The sequence below is a fragment of the Rhamphochromis sp. 'chilingali' genome (assembly GCF_963969265.1).
Source record: "Rhamphochromis sp. 'chilingali' genome assembly, chromosome: 19".
In the NCBI taxonomy this organism is placed as follows: Eukaryota; Metazoa; Chordata; class Actinopteri; order Cichliformes; family Cichlidae; genus Rhamphochromis; species Rhamphochromis sp. 'chilingali'.
The window spans coordinates 25,200,341-25,221,101 of record NC_137946.1 but is presented as its reverse complement, the minus strand read 5'-3'; the positions used below and the strand labels follow the sequence as shown (position 1 = coordinate 25,221,101).

The 20,761-nt window shown below is 39.9% G+C and overlaps 2 protein-coding genes across 8 annotated transcripts in view; one reads left to right on the top strand and one right to left on the bottom strand.

Annotated features, from left to right (window-relative positions):
* The window catches only part of larp1 (La ribonucleoprotein 1, translational regulator), a 55,316-nt gene extending 51,678 nt beyond the window's left edge, over positions 1-3,638 (top strand). For all 7 annotated transcript variants that reach the window (XM_080866862.1, XM_080866861.1, XM_080866860.1 and 4 more), the window contains one exon: positions 316-3,638. In XM_080866862.1, coding sequence (XP_080722988.1) covers positions 316-540 — 225 coding nt within the window. In that variant the 3' untranslated portion in view covers positions 541-3,638. The remainder of the gene's footprint in view (positions 1-315) is intronic.
* faxdc2 (fatty acid hydroxylase domain containing 2) lies at positions 2,804-16,401 on the bottom strand. The gene is made up of 9 exons (XM_080866863.1): positions 16,274-16,401; positions 15,228-15,271; positions 13,524-13,621; positions 12,900-13,003; positions 11,581-11,702; positions 8,741-8,946; positions 8,206-8,311; positions 5,898-6,064; positions 2,804-4,751 (listed from the first exon to the last, which is right to left on the bottom strand). The coding sequence occupies exons 1-9, from the start codon at positions 16,296-16,298 to the stop codon at positions 4,595-4,597; spliced, it is 1,029 nt and encodes a 342-aa protein (XP_080722989.1). The 5' UTR covers positions 16,299-16,401; the 3' UTR covers positions 2,804-4,594.
* Positions 16,402-20,761: the final 4,360 nt, after the last annotated feature.

Sequence of the window (20,761 nt, the reverse complement as noted above, 5' to 3'; positions counted from 1 at the left end):
CGTCTACTGACAGGGAGGAAAACAGAAAGTCGGACCAAATGGATGCAAGTGAAATGTGTAAATGGAGTTGAGCCTGAGCAGCAGAAGCTGTTTGCATGTTTCCTTATACTGTTATCATGATCTCACTGACTGAGGCGTCCCACGGAAACAGATACTGTCCTTGGTGCTGATTCACTAGGTTTTATCTGTTTTATCAGGAGTTTACGTGCTTCAAGTTTTCTCCTGTTTGTATCAATAAGAGCTTAAAGGGTTTTTTGAAGCGCAGCATGTTGTTGCCTTAGGCGTGTTATCTAACACGATTATTTCTGCTTCTAGCCGCCTATGGAGGAAGGAAGTCGCCGAAGACACTCGTCCAGTGGGGATGGTCGCCGCCGGCACCCCTCTCAGCCCTCCAGCCGTCCCCACAGTCAGGCCAGCTCAGGCCCCACCCACGCCACCACCACCCAGGTTCCCACAGCCAAGGATGATGCCAAACCTACCAGCCACAAAGCCCCGGCTCCCACTGCTGATCCCGCATCAAATGCCAAAACACTGAAGTAACTCCACAAACACACTGGCCCACACAGACTAAATTAACCAAGTCTGCAAGTCGCCGGTTCTCTCTGCGCCACAGGAGGGGGAGGGGCATCCAGCTCTTCATTTCAAGCATGTGATATCTTTTTTCTTTTTTTTCCCCTTGTTTTTGCGCCTGTGAAAGGTTTGATAAATAAGAGAGACAATAAATAATATGCCTCGGTTTATTGATCACTGCTAAGGTTTCTGAACTTTTTGTCTTAATGAGGCAAGCAATGGATGGGTCGACAAACCCATCCATTGCAAAACACTTGTGCAGACCTTCGCCGGATGGTTTAGGTTTAACATTCTGGAAAAAAAAATTTTTTTTTCTTCCCTCCTTGTTTTTGGCCCCTCCCTGTCTCTGGGACCCTCTTTGATCGTCACTGTCCTGCTGGTTGAAAGATCTTTGATCCCTCATCCAAATCTCAGATTAATGATGACTATTTCTTCAGCACGAAGTGGAATTTGAGATGTGGAAATAGTTTGAACAAGACTGAGCATCTAAAAAAAAACGCAAAAACAAGCCCCAGTAACGGCCCGCTGGAGGCCGTACTGCTCTTTGACATCCAGTCGGACCAAAGTGGTTAGAACCGAGCAACTAACTTTTTCATCCGCAGCGCCCTGAGAGTTTTCAAAGGGCTAATATATGAAAAAAATAATTTACCTTATGGCTGCACATTGGAGGGGGAAAATATTTAAGGAAGCAAATGATTAAAAAAAAAAGAAAAAAAAAGAGAGAGAGACTTGCATCAACCCCTTGCTATGGACAAGATCATTGAAAGTTGCCTTATTTTAATGGTTTTACTGCTTCTAAGTTGTGCCCGCCACCTTATTGTCGATTGTACAGCATCAGTCACCCATATATCTCACCACCATTTCCAGCTGAGGCCACTAGTTGGTGCTCTCTGCCAAATTTATTTTCCATCCCCCTCAGTCCCCTTTCATCTGTCTTCCAAGTGTCATTTGGTCTGTTACAAGTCCTGTAATTCATCGCTGTGATTGCAAGTTGTGGCTTTTTGTGCTGAAACACGTCAACCTGGTGAAAGTTTGTCAGCGCCCCACCCCTCGCGAAAAAAATAAAATAAAACACTTAAACGTGATGGAGAGTTGGGGTTGACTTTCTGTCGTCCTCCACCTTCCCGTCAGATGAGCTGCATCCATCCGTTTGTCCATCCATCCATCCATCCATCAGTTGATCATCAGTGACGCTACAGGACTGGAAATCATTACAATCTGGATTACTTGAAGAGGCGATGGTTACAAAGAGGACCGTCGTCCTGTGACGCAGGTGCTTTGGGTGGAGACACTAACGATGCTAAGACGTTCAGCGAGCTGCCCGCCACCGCTTCCTGGTTCTCACACGGATCCAAACGTAAGGTGCAGGCAAAAACACGGACAGGCAGGTACTGATGTAGCAGCGTGGGCACGCTCAGTAGAAAACGCACCGCTCGACGTCTTGCCTCACTGTGGACTGGATTGTTTGTTCACAACCTGTTGAGTCGTCACTCTTCGTACAGGACTATTAAATCTGATGATATCAAGCAGAAGAGCGACTCTTCCTCCACGAGTGTAAATGTGAAATTTGAGAGATGAACAGAAAAGATAACAGCTCCCCACCTCTTGTTTTATTGTCTATAGTACAGATATATATTTGCCTTACATGTGTACGTACTCTAACTTTTTTTTTTTTTTTTAATGGTCTCATGATTTATCTTTAATGCATTTTAATTTCAATTTGCAGTGTTTGTAGTGTTGTAATGCTGGAGGAGCGCTCTGTGTCGGGCTGATATAAAAACAGAAATGGGAACGTAGCTCACATCGCAAAAGGGAAAGTTGACATCAGGGCGTCAACGGGTCTTCAATGTTTAAAACGAAAAATAATGTGTAAGCTTCTAGTGTTTCATGTTGAAATCAGTTGATTTGATATTTTCTTTTTAGTGAAGATGAGAGAAACATCTCTAATATTACTCTTTTATGCAGCCTTCAGTTTTTCTACAATTAGAATGTATGCAAAGTCTAAAAAAACTGAAGAAAATTCTTTGATTTTTGGGTTTGAACTCAACCAGAAGTTCATCAAATTCTAGTTAAAAGAAATTATAAAAAAAAAAAATGCACATGTGCAAATAGACATGTGGGAAGAAGTGTTTCCTGCTGACCTACTGAGTGCTTGTAGCTAATGTTTGCTCCAGTCATAACTTCAGTTTGAAACTGCATCAGACACCTGTGCCTGTCTTTCTTTTTTTTTGGGGGGGGGGGGGCCCAGAGGTGGATGTCACATTGTCCTGTCAGTGTTATGTTGTTCAGTTTCTTCCTCTTAAATTTAGAGTTGTATTTAAATGCAAAGTGAAGCTGTACTTGCTTTTTATTTTATTTTTTGCCCACCCTCCCCTTTAATCTTTTATCTTCAGGGAGATTTGGATCAGTTTCAGTTGAAACATCAAAGTGTTTACTGGAGAGGAGGAAAAAAATGAGCTATGAAATAATTCAGAAATGAAAACTCATTTCCCAAAGCCGGCAAAGCCTTTGATGTGATCATCACTCGTCTCGGGACATTTGAGGGGATTCAGGTGCTTTGGGAGTTTTCATCCATCTCTATCGGCATTGAACTGCTGCTGTCCATATAAACTCTAGGGGGCGCTGCCTGTTCAGCTGGTCAGAGTTCCCAGCTGTGCGGGATAAAAGATGGACGTATGGAAGGAAGAGAGGAAACTGAGCAAGATGTGATGTCGCTCAGAGGAATATGGCTGGTTATGATGGCTGGAGACTGGGAGGACAAAATTCCATAAAGCCATATGAATAAGAAATAACTGTATATGAACATCAATAGTTCATTACATTACAGTATCCTAGGCTTGTCATGAGGAAAAAAAAGATGAAAACGAGGAAAAAAGGAACAAAAAAATATATAAAATGGAAAAATGTAAAATACTTGAATGAGATCTTGTATTATAACATTTAATATTCATAATATCTGCTTTGTAGGCTGACGTGATTCGCTATTAGTGTTATTTGTAATTTGTAGTAATTATGCTTTTCCTTTAATAAAGAAAAAAACCCACAAAACGCACAAAAAAAACCTCAAACACCAGGTGTCATGTGATCATTCCTATTGTCTATGAAACCCACAGAAAGACCACATGCTTTTTTTTTTAATACTTTAATATTAAACAGTTCTATCAGAACATTTGTTACATTTGTATTAATCACTTTTTTGGTAATCCAAAAAGACATTGATATTCTGAAAGTATAAGTGCCACAGATATGCAAAGTGCAAAGGAATTGCTTGTCATTTGCCAAAGAATACAGATTCTCGTCTGTCCCAGTGGTTAGTGAACGCAACAGAAGAGTCTGAATGGGTGAAAGTGCTTTTACTAAACTTACAAAAAGTTAAAGAATTCATTAGAAATTAACGATTGCATTTAAAACTGCAATAAGATACATCAAACAGGAACATTCACATTTGTCTTGCATGCTCTTGCGGTGATAATATCGCCTCTTTTACATCCATCGAGGGAGCATTTGTTGTCCAAACCAAGTAATTGTAGTGGTTTCCTCAAACGGTTTAACAGTTGGGTACAAGTAAAAATGCATTCAGAACGAGTGCCAGCAAATAGTGAGACTGCAGAGTGCGGTCCACTCCTGTTTTCACCCCGTTAATCACAGAAAGACTTCAAATGTGCTGTAGCTTAAGTCACCGATGACTGTAATTCAGACTAAACTCAAAGATGTGAAATGAAGCAAATGTCAAGACAACGGACAAAAAGGAAAAGCTTGTTTCCATCCTGACTTCTCTCTTTTTTTTTTTTTTATTGTTAAAAATTAACAGGTAACAGAGCTTAAAAGTAAAATCACATCTGTATGTTATAGTGCAATGACCACACACTAGCACATAAAAGTCAGGTGGGTGACTGCAGAGGCTCGGCAAACTTTGACAGTCAAACTTGACTGAAGATTGAAAATATAAAAAAAAAAAAAATCAACGTTTTTAAGATCGATTGGGAATTACATATCCCCGCATAAGATTCGACCGTTGCAGTCCTCACTGGCCCTTCTTTTGTGTGTCAGGGATGCTCTCGTTCAGCGGGGTGAAGCTGGTGAGCAGAGTGTGGCGCTCGTACTGTTTGGTCTGACGGAACTTGCTGTCTGTGCTGTGGAGCCTGTCCAGGATGCCGAAAACGCCAAAACACTGATTGAACCTGAAAACCGAGACAAGTGAGGGCAACTGTTAGTTATCCACCAAGCAGAATTAGAAACAATTGCCCCAATAATAATAATTTTCAAATTCAGATTTAAGTTTTAAACAACTCAACTACAGGAAACTTATAAAAAGCTGAATAATAGTGGACTTCAGTTTGTCATCCTCACTGCACAATGAGTGCTGTTGTGTATCAAAGTGAAAACTCAGATACTAATTTGAAGCTTTTACATTCTGCTTTGTGAAGCAAACTCACATTTGCATAGAATTTATAAATGTGGGGAAACGCAGTAACATTTCTTCCTCCGGTCATCGCCTGGTCCTGCAGGACGTTTCTTCCTGTTAAAACGGAGTTTCTAGCTCCCACTGTCGCCAGGTGCTTGCTCTTAGGGTTTCAGCTGATTGTTGGGGAATTCTCTGTATTATTATATTATCTCTGCTTACAATATTACAGCTATAGAGTGCATGCCACAACAAATACTCTTGTGCATTTTCCTGTAATTTGGCATCTTCCCCAACTCAGTGTTACTCGTCTTCCTCTTGATGGGACATTTTCATTGATTTAATTGTCCAATGATAGTGGATTATTCCTACAGTGCTGTCCCACTAACTATTAAAAATCATTTCAGAGTCACACAGTCATACAAGCATAAACACCAAGATACTATATTTTTTACTTAATCTGGTGTCTTGCTTATGCCATATTAAGCCACATGGAAAGACTTCCCAGACTGTACATAATTACTTTCTCCTGTATGAGTAACACTGTGTACAAAGTGCAGTACATAACATTGCCTTTTCAAAGTTATACATTTATCAGCTTCATCTCGTCGAGGTAAAAGTTTTTGGAGTAGCTTCACCCGAGTCTTTGCACACGTGAAGGTTCTGTGTGCCTTCACGGGTCTTATCTAAACAAGATAACTGTACCAGCATCACCGCCTTCCCATCCGGTCGAGTTACTGTGAACTTTGACCTTTCGGATTTGCAAAGTCATCATTATTTCTCTCCAGCAGACTTTTGTGTGACATCCTGTTTGAGTCCAACTGAACATTTGCACCAGTTAAAGAAACTTTTAAGCAGCATTTCTAAGATATCACCTTCAAAACAACAGAACAGGACCTCTGTAAGACAGGACAGGTAAACTCACCTGAGGTGGTGGAAGTCATGGAACTCAGGAGAAGGCAGGAAAGGAAGGTGGTATCCACAGTGGGAGATGGTGGTGCTGACCAGAGCTACGCAGTACCACATGGAGGTGGTGGATACGTGGGAGCCCAGAAGAACCGGCCCGCTTACCACCGGCAATAAGTTGGAGATCTAACAGCAGAGAACAATCCAGTACGTTTAACAGAAACACACTTACCCTTAGCAGAAGTAAAGTGCTGCGAGAGTTTGAGGTGTGAATTATCAATTCTTCTTTCTTTCTTTTATTCTTCTCTTGCATATTTAAAGATGAAATAGTCTCTGTGATTTACAGCAAATGTACACGTGTGATCTGTATCTGCACGTTTGATCCATTTTTGCTGTTTAACACAAATATCAACTACAGTGGCAATCACTGAGCCAGCAGGGATACTTCAGGGCAGAGGTGGGACCAAGTCATTGTTTTGCAAGTCTCAAGTAAGTCTCAAGTCTTTATCCTCAAGTCAAGTCTCAAGTAATGTCAGGCAAGTCAGAGTCGAGTCTCAAGTCACTGGTGTAAAAGTCCGAGTCAAGTCACAAGTCTGAAACTTTGAATTTCAAGTCCTTTCGAGTCTTTAAAAAAAAAAAGAAAAAAGAAAAAAGAATGTTGCAGTTATGCTAAATGTAAATATTAGACCATGTAATTTTTAAATCTGTGTTTTTCTCAACACATACAAAATAGTGAACTTAGAAAATATACACAAATTGTGAAATTGCACCTCTTTAAAATGCAGCTCAATTAAACCTAGCTCCAAGAATAATTTTCACCGACAGTTCTGAGATAAGCTGCATGTTATTCTTGGATGCGGTTGTAGGACCAGCTTTAAAATCGCATGACAAAAATATCATACACATTAAAAAAAAACTGTATCACCAACGTAGCCTGGACAACATTTGCTAGTTAGATGAAGTCAGCTATCTCATCTTAGCATATTTATATGCATATTTATAATCATACGGTTCTTGGAGTGAGTGCATACACTCATGAAGTTTAGTAACTTCAGGTCACTGCAACAAGCCCAGGTACAGTTTACCGACGGATGGGTACAGGACCTTGAAATGCACCGTGTAGAAAGAAAGACCATCGTACGTATCATAAGTTTACCAGTCTCACAAATCGTCTTCATAAATACACATTCCTTAACCGTTTATTAATAGGACCTTTGAGCTCAACGGTAATTAATTAGTAGTGGAAATAATTTCTGGTACCCATCACAGAAATGTAGCAGTGACAATAATATTGTATGCTGTAATCGTACTGGGCAATTAGTGATACAAAAAACCTGTTTTATCCTGTGAATAAAAGTATATGTTTTTGTCAATGTACCATAATAACAGAAGCGAAACGCAATATTGTGTCAGGACAATTCACTATTTATGCACAATAAATAAAGGAGCATAGCGCGACAATTTCTGTTCAGCGCCAGACTTGCTTGTAACCTATATCACTAATTATGTTATGAAAATGACGTATTAACTACTAAAAAACACTGACCTTCGTGGAAATGCTTGGAGCAGACTAACCTGTGAGCTGTAGTGTTCTGGGACGTTATATTTGATATTTGAATGGCTGCAATCCAGGCCATCCGTCGCGTCTTTGTTACTTCGGAAACATGGCTCGAACAATTTCTCTTCAACGACGTAATCCGATAACAACCGATCTCTTTACCTGTCGGCTTCCCGTGGCTGTCATGCGACCGGCTATTGCAGTTAATAATACAACAGCTTCTTGACATTTTTTGTGTTTCTTTTTATCGCTGTATAACTGATTTCAATTGAAAACCTGCGTGCTCTAGTACCTCTTGCCACGAGTTCCCAGAATCCTTTGCGGTTCTACCCGTGAATGACGTCACATTTTCAATCTCTATATAATATGCATGTTAAATTTTATATTTGGGGTGAAATATCAAGTCTTTTCAAGTAAACCGGTTCAAGTCCAATTCAAGTCCCAGGTCATTGGTGTAAAAGTCCAAGTCAAGTCCCAAGTCTTAGAACATTTTTTCAAGTCAAGTCTAAAGTCATAAAATTAATGACTCGAGTCTGACTCGAGTCCAAGTCATGTGACTCGAGTCCACACCTCTGCTTCAGGGACTAATCCGCTCAGCTCTAACTGTGCTAAGAGTGCAGAGAGTTCTTTCAGGATCAGGTCTGACCAGATTCCTAAAGGTATAAATAAGAATCTGTTTTGTTTACGTGAGATAGTTCCAGCTGCTTTGACACTCACAGGGGAAACGGTTCATTTCTTTTTGTTGAGTAGGAGAAAGAGGAAGGCTCACCACGTGCTCCAGAGGATGAGCGTAGATGGAGACAATACCGATGGGAGCGGTCCAATCGTGGTGCTGTTTGTGGTAATGCTTGTAGAGGCTGGGGTGGTGGAACAGCCTGAGGAAAATCAAACAAACAAAATGAACGCATAAAACGACTGCACCCTATCCTGCGTCAAGGTTTGTACTGTGCGCTGGCAAAGGCTCTGAGCTCACATAAGAAAAATCGGATTAACGCTGATAGACGATGTTGCAGGCTGCATTGCTTTATGTAGGGTGAGTCTACAAACAATGTTTATACGGATCGCACCTAATGTCCATGTCCTGTCGCTAAAAATCTAACATGGTGAATTAAAACAGTATATAACTATAAAACAGAGTGACTGCACGCACATGAAAGAAACACAGATCAGCGTAGTGTTAACATCACAATCGCCTCCATCTCTGAAATGAGGAAGAAATGTCATCTACTGCCAACGATCCACTGATTGCATGTTTCATTTTGATGTGTCATGGGTGTTTAAAGTAAAAAATAAATGTTCTTTACCTGTGTGAATAGTAGAAGAAAATCTCCTCCAAGATGGCGAAGGCGGCCAGCTCCATCAGGGCCCAGTGAAAGGTGGGCAGCTCGGGGCCACAGGGGTTTCCTCTCCAGCTCATCAGGTAGTAAACAACCACAGTCATGGCCCCGGAGATTACCACGTGGTTGAAGAGGACACACTTCAAGGCTTGGCGCAGCTTAGCTGGATCCACCTGGAAGACAAATGAAGAGGTCAAAAGAGGTATCAAAACTATTCAAACTACCAAGCTTCCCTTTCCACTGACAAATGTAATTTACATGGCATGACACTGCGTTCATTTGAAAGACACTTTTTATTTCATAAAGAGAGGAAAACATTAAAAACTGAAAGCTTCTCTCTTTAAAAGGACGACCAATAACAAGGTCAGACCAGTTCTTTCTATTTGCATCTTTATCATGCATATTTAATCATCTTCACTTAATACTTGATATATATTCTTATTTCATGTCTTATCCTTTTCCATACTGTTGTTTCTGTTTATGCTGCAGAGTGTGTTATAAATAAGTCTTTATACTCATCTGACATCCCCTGTTAGGTACACCCATCCAACCACATTAATGCACTTATCTAATCAGCCAATCACATGAAAGCGCCTCAGTGCATTTACACATTTATCCATGGTTCAGATGATCTGCAGAAGTTCATTCTCAGAAAGAGGAAGAAAGGCGACTGAAGTGACTTTGAATAAGGCATAAAGTGTTTTGAAACCTGCCAATCTACTGGTTTCCAGAGAATGTGTGAAAAAGAGAAAATATCCATTAAGCAGCATTTCCTGGTATGAATTTCTACAGAAATGTGCAGATGGAAGGGTCACAATTCAGTGTAAACAGCATGAAAGCATGGATTCATCCCGCCTTGTATCAACGGTTCAGGCTGGTGGTGGTGGTGTAAAGCCCTAGACGACATTTTCTCAGCATGTTTAGAGTGCCTCGGTACCAAATCAGCAAGAAGAGTAGTGTTGCCAACCATGCCCATCCCTTTATGGCCACACTGTACCAATCTTCCAATGGCTGCGTTCGGCAAGATAACACACATCACAAATGGCCTCCACACCAGATCTTAATAATAATCTTAAAAATCCAATAAAGCAGCTTTGGATATGTGATTGAACATGAGATTTTCATCATGGATGTGCATGAGTGATGCAATCATGTCAGCATGGACCAAAATCTCTGCAGACTGCTTCTAGCACCTTGTTGAATTGTTGTCATGATGAATTAAGGCCTTTCTGTTGGGGTCCAACCCAGTACTAGCAAGATGTACCTAATAAAGTGGTCTTTGAGTGGATATCTGTATCAGCTAATTTACCCTTTTACCTCCAACCTTTGGAACCCAGTTATAAACTCATGCCATGTCATAATGAACTTTCCAGAGTGTGAGAACAGTGTGTCTCTGAAGCTTACACTGACCTTTTGTACATCTGTGTGTTTTCCATAACATGCACGCACACACGCTCTCTGAACAGCAGACTTTGTTTCTGTGCAGACTCTTTATCGAATGCTCTTTGTTTTCTCTCTCAATGTTCTTTTATTTGACATCTTTTTCCCTTTACTTGAACCAGCTGCAGCAGATAGCTCCACGAGTGTGGCTCTCTTCCATTTAGAAAGGCCTTTTTTTCTCCCCACTGTTGCCAAGGGAAACATTGGTTCCCTATAATCTACAGGGTGTTTGCGTTATAGTATAAAGTCCCTTAAGATAACTATCATGCTGAATTAGCTGTTTACCTATAGTAGATTACATTGATTTTTTTATCATCTAGTGTAAATAGCTCCACAAAATGCTAATTTTAACATAAATAAATGTTCCTACACTTAGAGATAGTGTGACTATACATTCAAATTTACAGCTCTTCTCATTCACCAGTGACATGCACTTGTTATTTAGCAGTTTCTAAAGCAAATGTGTGATCACTACACATGGGCTCTGACACATTGATCAGATAATTTAGATAAACAGTTACATTACTTGATAAAGTCATATAATTTTATCATTCTTAACCAGTTATATTGCTTTTTAAAGTACACAAGCACTTTTACCCAATTTTATAATCTTGTTCCATTATAGCACATCCTGGTTTGTTTATGACCAGTAGATCCCAAGTTCAGACAGCTATTCTCGATCATTGACCTGCAGTATTTCTGCTCGGAGTCACAGAGAAACACTGTGACAGCAGCTTTTCGCAGATTACCTCATCATTAAAGATATAAAATTTAAGGGCCGCAGAAATATATGTCAAGCTGTAACAGCGGCAAATTCCACTGAGTACATGCAAATCAGAGGAGGAGGGATTTTTGAAGCGATAACACACTCTCTGATGGGAAAACGAGAGAAAATAGGGGGAAAACAATAAACTGGAAGTCTTTTTCATTTGGGTAAAGTGAGTCTCCAGTTTGTGCACTGGAAAAACAATCACTAACAAGGACACTTTTCACAGTAACCCCTGGTTATCAGTAATGCCCCTCTTTATCTCTGCGGTGTCTGACAACATCTGTTAATCAAACACAGTTAGAGGACTTTGGTCAGACGGGCATGTGGAGAGCCCCATCGTTTGCAGATGTTATCAACCACATCTGCACACACGCGCATGGTGTGGATCTTTAAGTAGAGCAGCGGCCTACAGCAGCATGCCCAATAGCAGGACTCAAAATTAAAATGTAATTGTTTTCATTTTTAAATCTCATATTCACTTAAAAAAAAAAGATATCATGTGATCATATCATAAGCTTGTACATTTTATGTAGATGGCATGAAAAAATAAAACAAGTAACAGTGCAGATAAAACAAAATAAAAAATAAAAAAGCTTACTGGGTTGTTCTTGTCCAACTGGATACGGTAGCGGGTGATGAAGGACGGTGTGCCAGTGATGTCCACCCACAGCAGGAGAGCATTTGACCCCCAAAAGGCCAGAGTGGGAACAAGCATGGTCCCTATGGAGATAAATAAGATAACTATTAGAGAACCTTTAACTCAACCGGGGCCTTCATTATGCGTTCATTTACGCACAACTCCAAACACATCAGGAGGAGATTTCAAGTTAAATCCATGGCAAAATCTTCCACAATGACATCATCACTGTGCACCCTGCTGTTTTTGTTTGTTTGCATTAAATTATATCACCAAAGGTGTTGCTCCAGCCGGTGAGGAGTGATTCAGTTTTGGAGTCGATCCAAAACTTAATCACTCGATCTGGAGATTTTTGGAATGATTCACTGAGATTATTATTTTCATTAATTAAAATTAATGGAAACATTCCCTTGATGATATCATTACACCCTAATCCAGGTCCAGATAGCTTTCTTAACAAGGGAATCAATTCATGCGTGGTGTGTGTTGAGTTTTTAGCTTTGATAGTATTTAGTTAATATCAAATCCAGTTCTTTGATATTCTGGATAACTGGTCTTTTTATTATTAATAATGGATTGCATTTATATGGCGCTTTTCGAGACCCTCAAAGCGCTTTACAATTCAACTATTCACTCTCACATTCACAAGCTACAGTTGTAGCCACAGCTGCCCTGGGGCAGACTGACAGAAGTGAGGCCGCCATATCACTTTTTTTTCGCATTATTAGCATCACCTCTGAGCAACACCAGTAGGTGAAGTGTCTTGCCCAAGGACACAACGAGCAGGGGATCGAACCGGCAACCTTCCAGTTACAAGATGAGCTTCCCAACCCCCTGAACCACGGTCGCCCAATTCTTATATTACAGTTGATAATGTTATTATAGTGATGTTATTATTATAGTGTGATGTTATGTGGACTGAAAACACTGAACTGAAAATACATACCCTACCTAGCACACATCCTATGTCCTACATACTCTAGATAACATCTGAATGAGGTAAACCACCTATTGTGCAAAAGCTGCTCGCTGTGAGACAGCAAGTGAGAAATCTGAACTAATGTGTTCTTAGTGCTCCACAAACATGATTTTTCCTCTGTGCTGGCTAATGTGACCTTATGTGTCCAAAATATAGGGGAAAAAATCTATGCATTGATGAAACCACCTAAATGATATGATACAAAAGGAGGTCATTTAAGTTATTTGCATGTTTAAAGCAGTCTGCAGTGCTTGCAAATCCACAGTCATTTGCAATGTTGCCCTCTGGTTTTATTTCTTACCCAGGAAGAACAAAGAAGCGTCGTGGCCCTCGTATGCCACGTACAACTTGGTCCACAAGTTCTGCCAAAAATCTCCCGAAGCTCCCCAGAATCTCTGAAGGTGCCTGAAGGAGGAATTACAGCTCAGTTTTAAATTCACAAAACTGACTACGTGTTAAACAAACCTCTGTGGAAACTATTCGTTACACACTTGTCTACACATCTTGTGCTTGCATGCTCTCTCCTTTCCAGCAGCCCCTCCAAACAAAAATCTAACCACCAATAAAAACACCCAGGGATGGACAGTGTGTCAAACAACTGCAGCTACAACTAGTCCAGCAAAGACTCCAATCTGAATACTTGTACACATTACATAATTTCAGGTGATGAAATTTGTAATTTCATGTAATGCTGTGTTCTCGTTACACCCTTTACCAGCCTAACATGTACTGTCCTGTCCTCGTCTATCCAGTCCTGGCTCTGCACCATCCTGCTCTCACTCCTCCCATCCAGTTCTCATCTGTTGGGTCCAACTCCTTGTCATGTAGCGCCTGCCTCTTTCTACTATGCATAACGTAACAACCTGGCAATGCCCCTCCTCCAGTTTATGTCAGGGCAAACTGTTGTTTTGCAAATGTGACATACCATGTCAGTGAGTTCCCGAACGCAGCCAAGAATAAGATCCCAGATCCAATGACAAACCCGGCTTTCTTCACAGAGTCCCACAGTCCTCCGGGGCCCTCCTGGGAGACAGAAAAAGAAACAGCGTTGTGTGAAGCCCTCTGTTGCTTCGGCGATGAGAATGCAATCTCATGATGTTTCGCTATATTAGCATTTCCCCACAGAAACCTCTCCTGATACAGAAATGTCTCAAAAACAACAGCGAGACTGTTACTGAAACCTCTATCTCGCCAGGAGGACGAGAACACTGTGGATCTGAGTGGTTCCTGTTGAGTGTGGGGTTTTCAGGAACTGCCTGAAGTTAATAACCCAGAATGCAAAGCAGCAGGAGGGGAAACAGTCAGACTCTGAAAACTCTCTCTGTGTATTTTACTTAGGCAATTACAGTACATTTATAGTGCATTTTCAATCATCATAAAGAGCATCTCAGTTAAAGGATAACACTATTTTACACCTGTTTAGAAAGGTCTAAATATAGCTGTTTACACAGAAAATGTGCACGATGACTCTGACAAAATGCATCTGCACTGAGAAATGCGGATCAGTTCACTCAGCAGGAAGTAAGCCCAAGGATTGATGTCACATTCACTAGACTCTCTAAAATGCCAGCTTTTCACCTCAGCTGCCCTCATCCAAGCCACGACAACAGAGAGAACAATGTCACACAAATGCCGTGCTGGTCTCACGCCTCAGCTGGTCGTTTTCAGAGATGCAATCATGATCATGAAGATGCAAATACACCCATGCTTCCTTGTGCACTTATTGTGACATTTTTGCTTACTACATTTATTACCCATATATTTTTTCTGAAAACTGAGTAACTAAGCTATCGTTTCCCTGTGAGCTACACTCATTTTGCTTTTCTGCTCCACGTGACAACAAAACCCGTCTCTACCGCTTCACTGATCAAAACACTCCTTTTCTCACGATCATACACACAATCCAGTATTTGCTTTTGTCTGTTTGCTGCCTCTATAGATTCAAAAATTAAAAAAAAAAAAAAAAAAAGGAACGTGCCTATCAGGTCAAGCCTGTTGTCAACAACATACAGCAAAGAGGGCAAGTCTCGGTGGAGTCACGGTTTAAAAACAGCAGTCAGATGGAAAGATTCTTAATTAGACACATCAGGCTGCAGCTATAAAAATAAAAATTAAACCTTTAAAGATGTGATTTAGAAAAATATGCACGAACAAGTAGTGTATGCAGAAAACTAATAGAATAAGCTAAAATTTGACTTGTATTTAGCCCACAGGGAAGGTGAGAAATCCAGATTTGATTTTTTTAAAAGGATTTGCCAAACATCAGCTTCTGTGTGTGCTTCAGCCCCCCCCCCCCCCCGGGGGAATATAGAGATATGTAGGGCAACATGAGACAGGTTTCATTTGAAGCTTTGCACGCATCAAAGTATCTGCAGTTGTTTGGCAAAATTACATTACATAACATACACATAACAACGACCTCCCCAAAAACAGATGAGCAGTAATCCAGCAATTCACATCGGACAGCTAAGAGGGAAAAAAAAGTCATGTAATGTATAACGGATCGAGGGTTGTGCCTGTGTTGTCGATGACTCGCTGTATTGTGTTGCCGCCTTGTCCGTTTGTGAATCTTTTCAGTTGAATGGTGATAACAGCAAGGTGTTTGGCTGCAAGGACGATCTGTTCTTACCTGTCGGCCGCTGCTTCCTCTGCTCTCCTCAGCTTCCCTCGCACCTGCAAACACAAAATTACATACAAGAGTTAAAACATGTAGATGCTACAGCAAATATTTAATTCAATTTCAATTCAGTTTTATTTACATAGTGCCAAATCACAACAACAGATACCTCAAGGCGCTTATTGTAAGGAACTATGATCTATCAGTAATTGCCAGGGAAGCACATTTTAAAATGAAGAAAAAATCAAACTATGATTCTGGAAGCAAAAACTCCTAAGGAAGTGTACCATCTCAAAATAACTAATTACAGAGCGAAAAGGTTTATTGGAAAAGTGGTCTAACTCCAGCTGTCCTTCAAAATAAGACTCTTTGATAACAGGAGATTTTTTTTATTACATTTTTGTGATTACATTTGAGAGATTAAGTTTCTCTTTGAAATGTTGTCATTTCTCAAAAACATTTACATTTTTGTCTCAAACTTCTTTGTATCTTTCCATTGTAGAGTAATCATCCGAGTGCATGTGCAAATTTGTACCACAGGAGGATTAAATATAATCCTATTATTAGAGTGTGGACGTTTTTAGTGAAATTCTTGGGGATCAGGCTGCCCTACATCCACTCGGCCCATCTCTTTTTGCAGTAACGGTGTAAAAGCACAAACATCCATCCAACTAATAATTACTTTCACAGCAATCATTCACAGACTTTTTTTTTTTAATCACAGTTTAAATCACGAGCAAATTATGGTGACCTATATTATTATTATAACGCCATTATTCAACTAAAACTAACAGGCATGTAATCCTAAAAAGAAATATTAAAAAAAAATCGTTAATACAACTGAGATGATGCTCAGCTGTGCACCTTACAGGAGTGTAATACAGAGTTTATATATTGCGAGCTGAACTGCGTGTACCTGAACGCACCAGGTGCCTTTGCTTATGCGTCACTGGGCCTACAGGTGAGGAAAAAGACGGCTGTGCCCAGTTTTAGTAATGGCTTTTTCACGCTGATCAAACCTGACCTGACGTTAGCGCTTCAAGTCTGCGGTGACTTACCGCTGGCTGCTGTCTCCACCGACATGTCTGCCCGCTGCTCACAGTCCCGCACCGGCCGCTGCTGTTCAGCAGCTCTGGAAAGAAGCAGTTTATTTACAACAGCCAGCGACTTCTCACTGGCTGACTCCCGGTCAGCTGACCCAAGCCCGGAAAACGAGACTTCTTCCTGCTCGGTGTGTTTTTTTTCCTGCGGTCCACGTGAGATCCAGGTGAAGGTTGAAACCACAGCGGAGTCCGGTCAGTGCTGTGATCCAATGCATTAGATAGCTGTCTCATTAAGTGAATACCGCTGTCAGAGTCCTTGGATATTTTATTTTCGTACTTTGTTCAACACGATAAAATTGTCGTCTTTAGGAAATCGTTTTTCATTTGGATTCGCCGAGAAAAACAGAAACCAACCACCAGATTAATCATTAATGATAATAACTGTTCACTGCAGGATCATTTATCTTTATTGCACTTTATTATTAGCAGCTTGTCATAAACCACATCATTTATTCTCATTTCCTCAGTTAAATGTGCAAAAAATGCCAAAGAACACAGTTTAACCGAGCTAAAAATATATTTCTGCACAAGGTTGTTCCCAAACAATTATTAGCTGAAACGCTAATATGCATTTTTCAGCATGGTGTGCGATGTGTCCTCAAAACAAGGAAACTCAAAGAATAGAGGACAAAAAAAGAAATGGCAAGCCTCCAAAAACTATTTACAGCAAACGAACAGCATCTGAAAGTCATGTCCTTAAGAAACAGGAAAAGCTCAAAGCCCACAGGACCTGAGAGATGCATCTGGAATTTCATTTGATCTATCTACTGTTCACTGAAGCCCAGATTTGAAAACAACATGCAATACCATCTGGAAGGCATCTGACTGTCAGCAGCTTCAATTTTCACCATAGTCTGCAGTGATCCCAAACACACGTCCAGTAGAGTAAAAGCATACCCAGATAGAAAAACACACACTGGGACACCAACAGTCATGGATTGGCCTCCCCAGAGCCCGGACCTGAACCTTAACCTGAACAGTGAGATCATCTTAACAGAGAACAGAACAAAAGGCAGCCAAGATCCAAAAAAAGAGCTTTTAATGAATAGGCTGGCAATTAGCTTTCAACAAAAAAATAAAATGAAATAAAATAACTAAATGTGTAAGATCCCCCCCAAAATGGAAAAAACTGAACTTGACCTAAACCCTTAAAAAATTAATATTAACAAGAACAAAAACAATAATAATTTGCAAATTAAGAGCACATATATTTTTCTTCCATTTGTCTTCTTAGTTCGAACTCTGTAGACGACCATGACCAAGATGACTGAGAAACTGCAGGGGCATGGGAGCACATGATTTTAAAAAAAAGCATAAAAAACAAACAAACATTTCATTAATGCAAGAAAACTCCAACCATTTAAAACCAGTGCAGCCACGTTCACGCTCACACAGCTCAGTGAACGCAGACCTGGGACTCTTTCAGCTGTGCTTTCAAACTGAATTAAAATCTTCAACTCTTCATTCAGAGCCATGCTCTTTCCTAACAGCGCCAGCAGTCAGTTCCAGTTGACATTCTAGTGGAGATGCTTAAATTTCCAAAGGAGATTTTAGGAAAATGTGTCTGAAGTTCTATACATCAAAAGCGTATTTGATAGAATGGTGCATAAATATTAAATATATTCACATATGGTATGGCTGTGTTTTACTGTAGAAAGCATCTCCTAATAGGTTAGTGGTATGTCTGAAAATGCTGTACTACACTATGGGTCTGTATGCTGTACACATTGTGCTTTCCCTACTGTAAACTGTGAGTTGCTGATCCTAATGTGCTTCACCATTGGTTGTGTAAAATGGTCAGAGGGCCGGTGAGACGTTAGTCTGTGGTGGCTGTGGTCGTACCTTTGCTCCACCCCTCGCCTGAACAACAATAAAGCTATAATGCACAGATAACAGGTAAGGCTTTGCACCGACGGCACCTGTAACTATCCCTTTTGTTTCTTCCAATTATAGTTAAAATATCCTAAAGGCAAAGTATATTGTTATCTAATCACTCAAAGTATTGCTTTAACTCTGAAAGTCCAACCTTCAGTTTGGAAGGACAGTTCTGTGCAACAGTCTTTCTGGCATTTGTGTGATGGTGTGATGAATCCTTCTTGCATTTTGAAGGTCTTTCAAAGGTTTCAAAGGTCCAGTAGAGTAAAAGCATACCTGGTTTCTGTGGACTGTGGCTGCTTTTTCAATCCAATTCTTATATCAGTGTTTTTTAAGACTTATCGCTTAAAACAAAACAAACAAAAAAACTCAAGGGATGAACCAGTGTTATAGCTGGACATAATAACAAATTAGTCAAGAACCCATCTTAAATTTTATCTTTAGACATTTTGTTACTATATGATTTGGTTGTACTTTCTTTAGTTGAACCTATGAAAAATACCAACGGTAACACAGTTTGACAGGAATAAAATAGTGGTTTTGTACCAATAGGGTGATTTCCAAACAACTATTAGCTGAAACTGGACAAGTGGAGTGCAAAAAAAGGGAAAAGACAGACCTAAAAAAACTATCTGGAATAGATAAACAGTATCTGAAAAATGGAGAAAAAAAATCCTGCAAAGGCCCTAAATATGACCTGAGAGATGCAGCTGACCCTCCAGTAGATCCATCTAAATCTACAATGAAGCCTTAGGGTGGCTTTCAAGAAGCCATTTTTAAGAAAGGGAAACAGTGAGAAAAGGCTGAGGTATGGCAAATCACAAAAGAGCCAGACTAAAAATCAGTGGTAGCAGGTCTGACGGTGTGATGAATCAAAATGTAACATTTTTGGATCAACACATCAACATGTACGGAGGAGGTCGGGAGAAAGTTACAAGAGTAATTGTCTCCAATCTGTCCCACAGGACGGCTTTGGAAAATGTGATGAAAGGCATAAACTTTAGACCTTTAACTGTATTTTCACAAGTTTTACAGCTTTTGCTACTAATAAAGATCTCCCACGTGATCATTCACATGGCACCAAAGTAATTATGAATGAGATAAACAATTACTTATATATTTCAGGTTTTTACAATGATTCCACAGTAACATAAATAAATAAATGCATAAATAAATAGATAATACATTTTCTGTGAATGACTGTGACTGGGTAGGCTGGTGATGAGCTACCAGAGCCTTTTCTGCAGTTTTAAACATTTATTCATCACAATTTAGGTCCAAAGAGCCATGTTGTTAGATTTCTTTCATTGCTTTATCATTTAGAAAAAAATGAGGCCTCCTGTTAATATTGACATTACAAAATTGGCATGACAGTGATCCCAAACACACTGCCAGTGTAGAAAAACCAAAAACACACAATGGAACGCTATCAGTCATGGATTGGCCTCCCCAGAGCCCGAACCTCAACATTATTGAAGCAGCTGATAGAGAATAGAACACGAGGCAGCCAAGAACCAAAGAAGAGCTTTGGATGTCCTTTAAGAAGCCCGGAGAACTAAATATTTACTTTCAAGCTCGTTGCAAAGCTCTCTGTATATGCATTTCCATGTATATGTGCACTCTTTTCAATAAATCTCTAAATCTTTTAAAATTTTCTAGCAAAATATGAACAAATGAGGGGTGGTCAAACTTCACAATGCTGTACTTCCATGTACAACACTGCAGCTTTACAGAGATGACATGAATGTCTACAGGATGCACGTGCATGCACTTTCCCCTATTTTCCGTGCTGTAACTGCTCGTGCAGTTATCATTTAATACTCCCTTATCAAGAAGATATTCAGATCTGTCAGCAACATGTGGCTCCTTTTATTATCACCAATCATTGTGAAACAGGCAATCGGCACACTGTAAAAAATATATGCTTTAAACACTTCTGCGGATCAAATGTAGAAAATGTGGAAAGAGAGGTGACGCTCTTCTTACATCCCGGAGGAGCTTCTCTCATCTGTAGTCTGAAGATTTATTGCTGTTTTATTCTTCTATTGGCTATGATTCTAAATTGTTTAATTAATGCATTTATGACACATTTTATGATATCCTGTACTGATGAAATTGGCAACTGCATTAATTCCTTTGGATGACTCCGTTCCTGTATTACATGACACATTGTGCTATATCAGCAGTGTAGTCTTTTAGTATTTTACTGTTGATATCAGTTAGCCAGAACTAAATGAAAGTCTCGGCAGATTTAATTTTTTAATTAATTTATTATTTATTTGTATTATCAGCCTACACTTTCAGATCCAGACTCAGACCCTCCAGGAGGGGGCGACACATTTCCACTCACTCTACTCCAACCTTCATGGTGTAACCAAATTTTATTCAAGCCATAGGATCTGATTTAATAAATATAAATTTACAGTGCATTTTTAAAAAATTATAATATTAGTTATTATATTATGTTTTCTGTTATTTCTGTCTTTCTTTTGGTTGGGAATCACAGGAAAGAGGAGACATGATCCTCAGTACTTTTCTATTATATTACACACAAATAACTTAATTGGT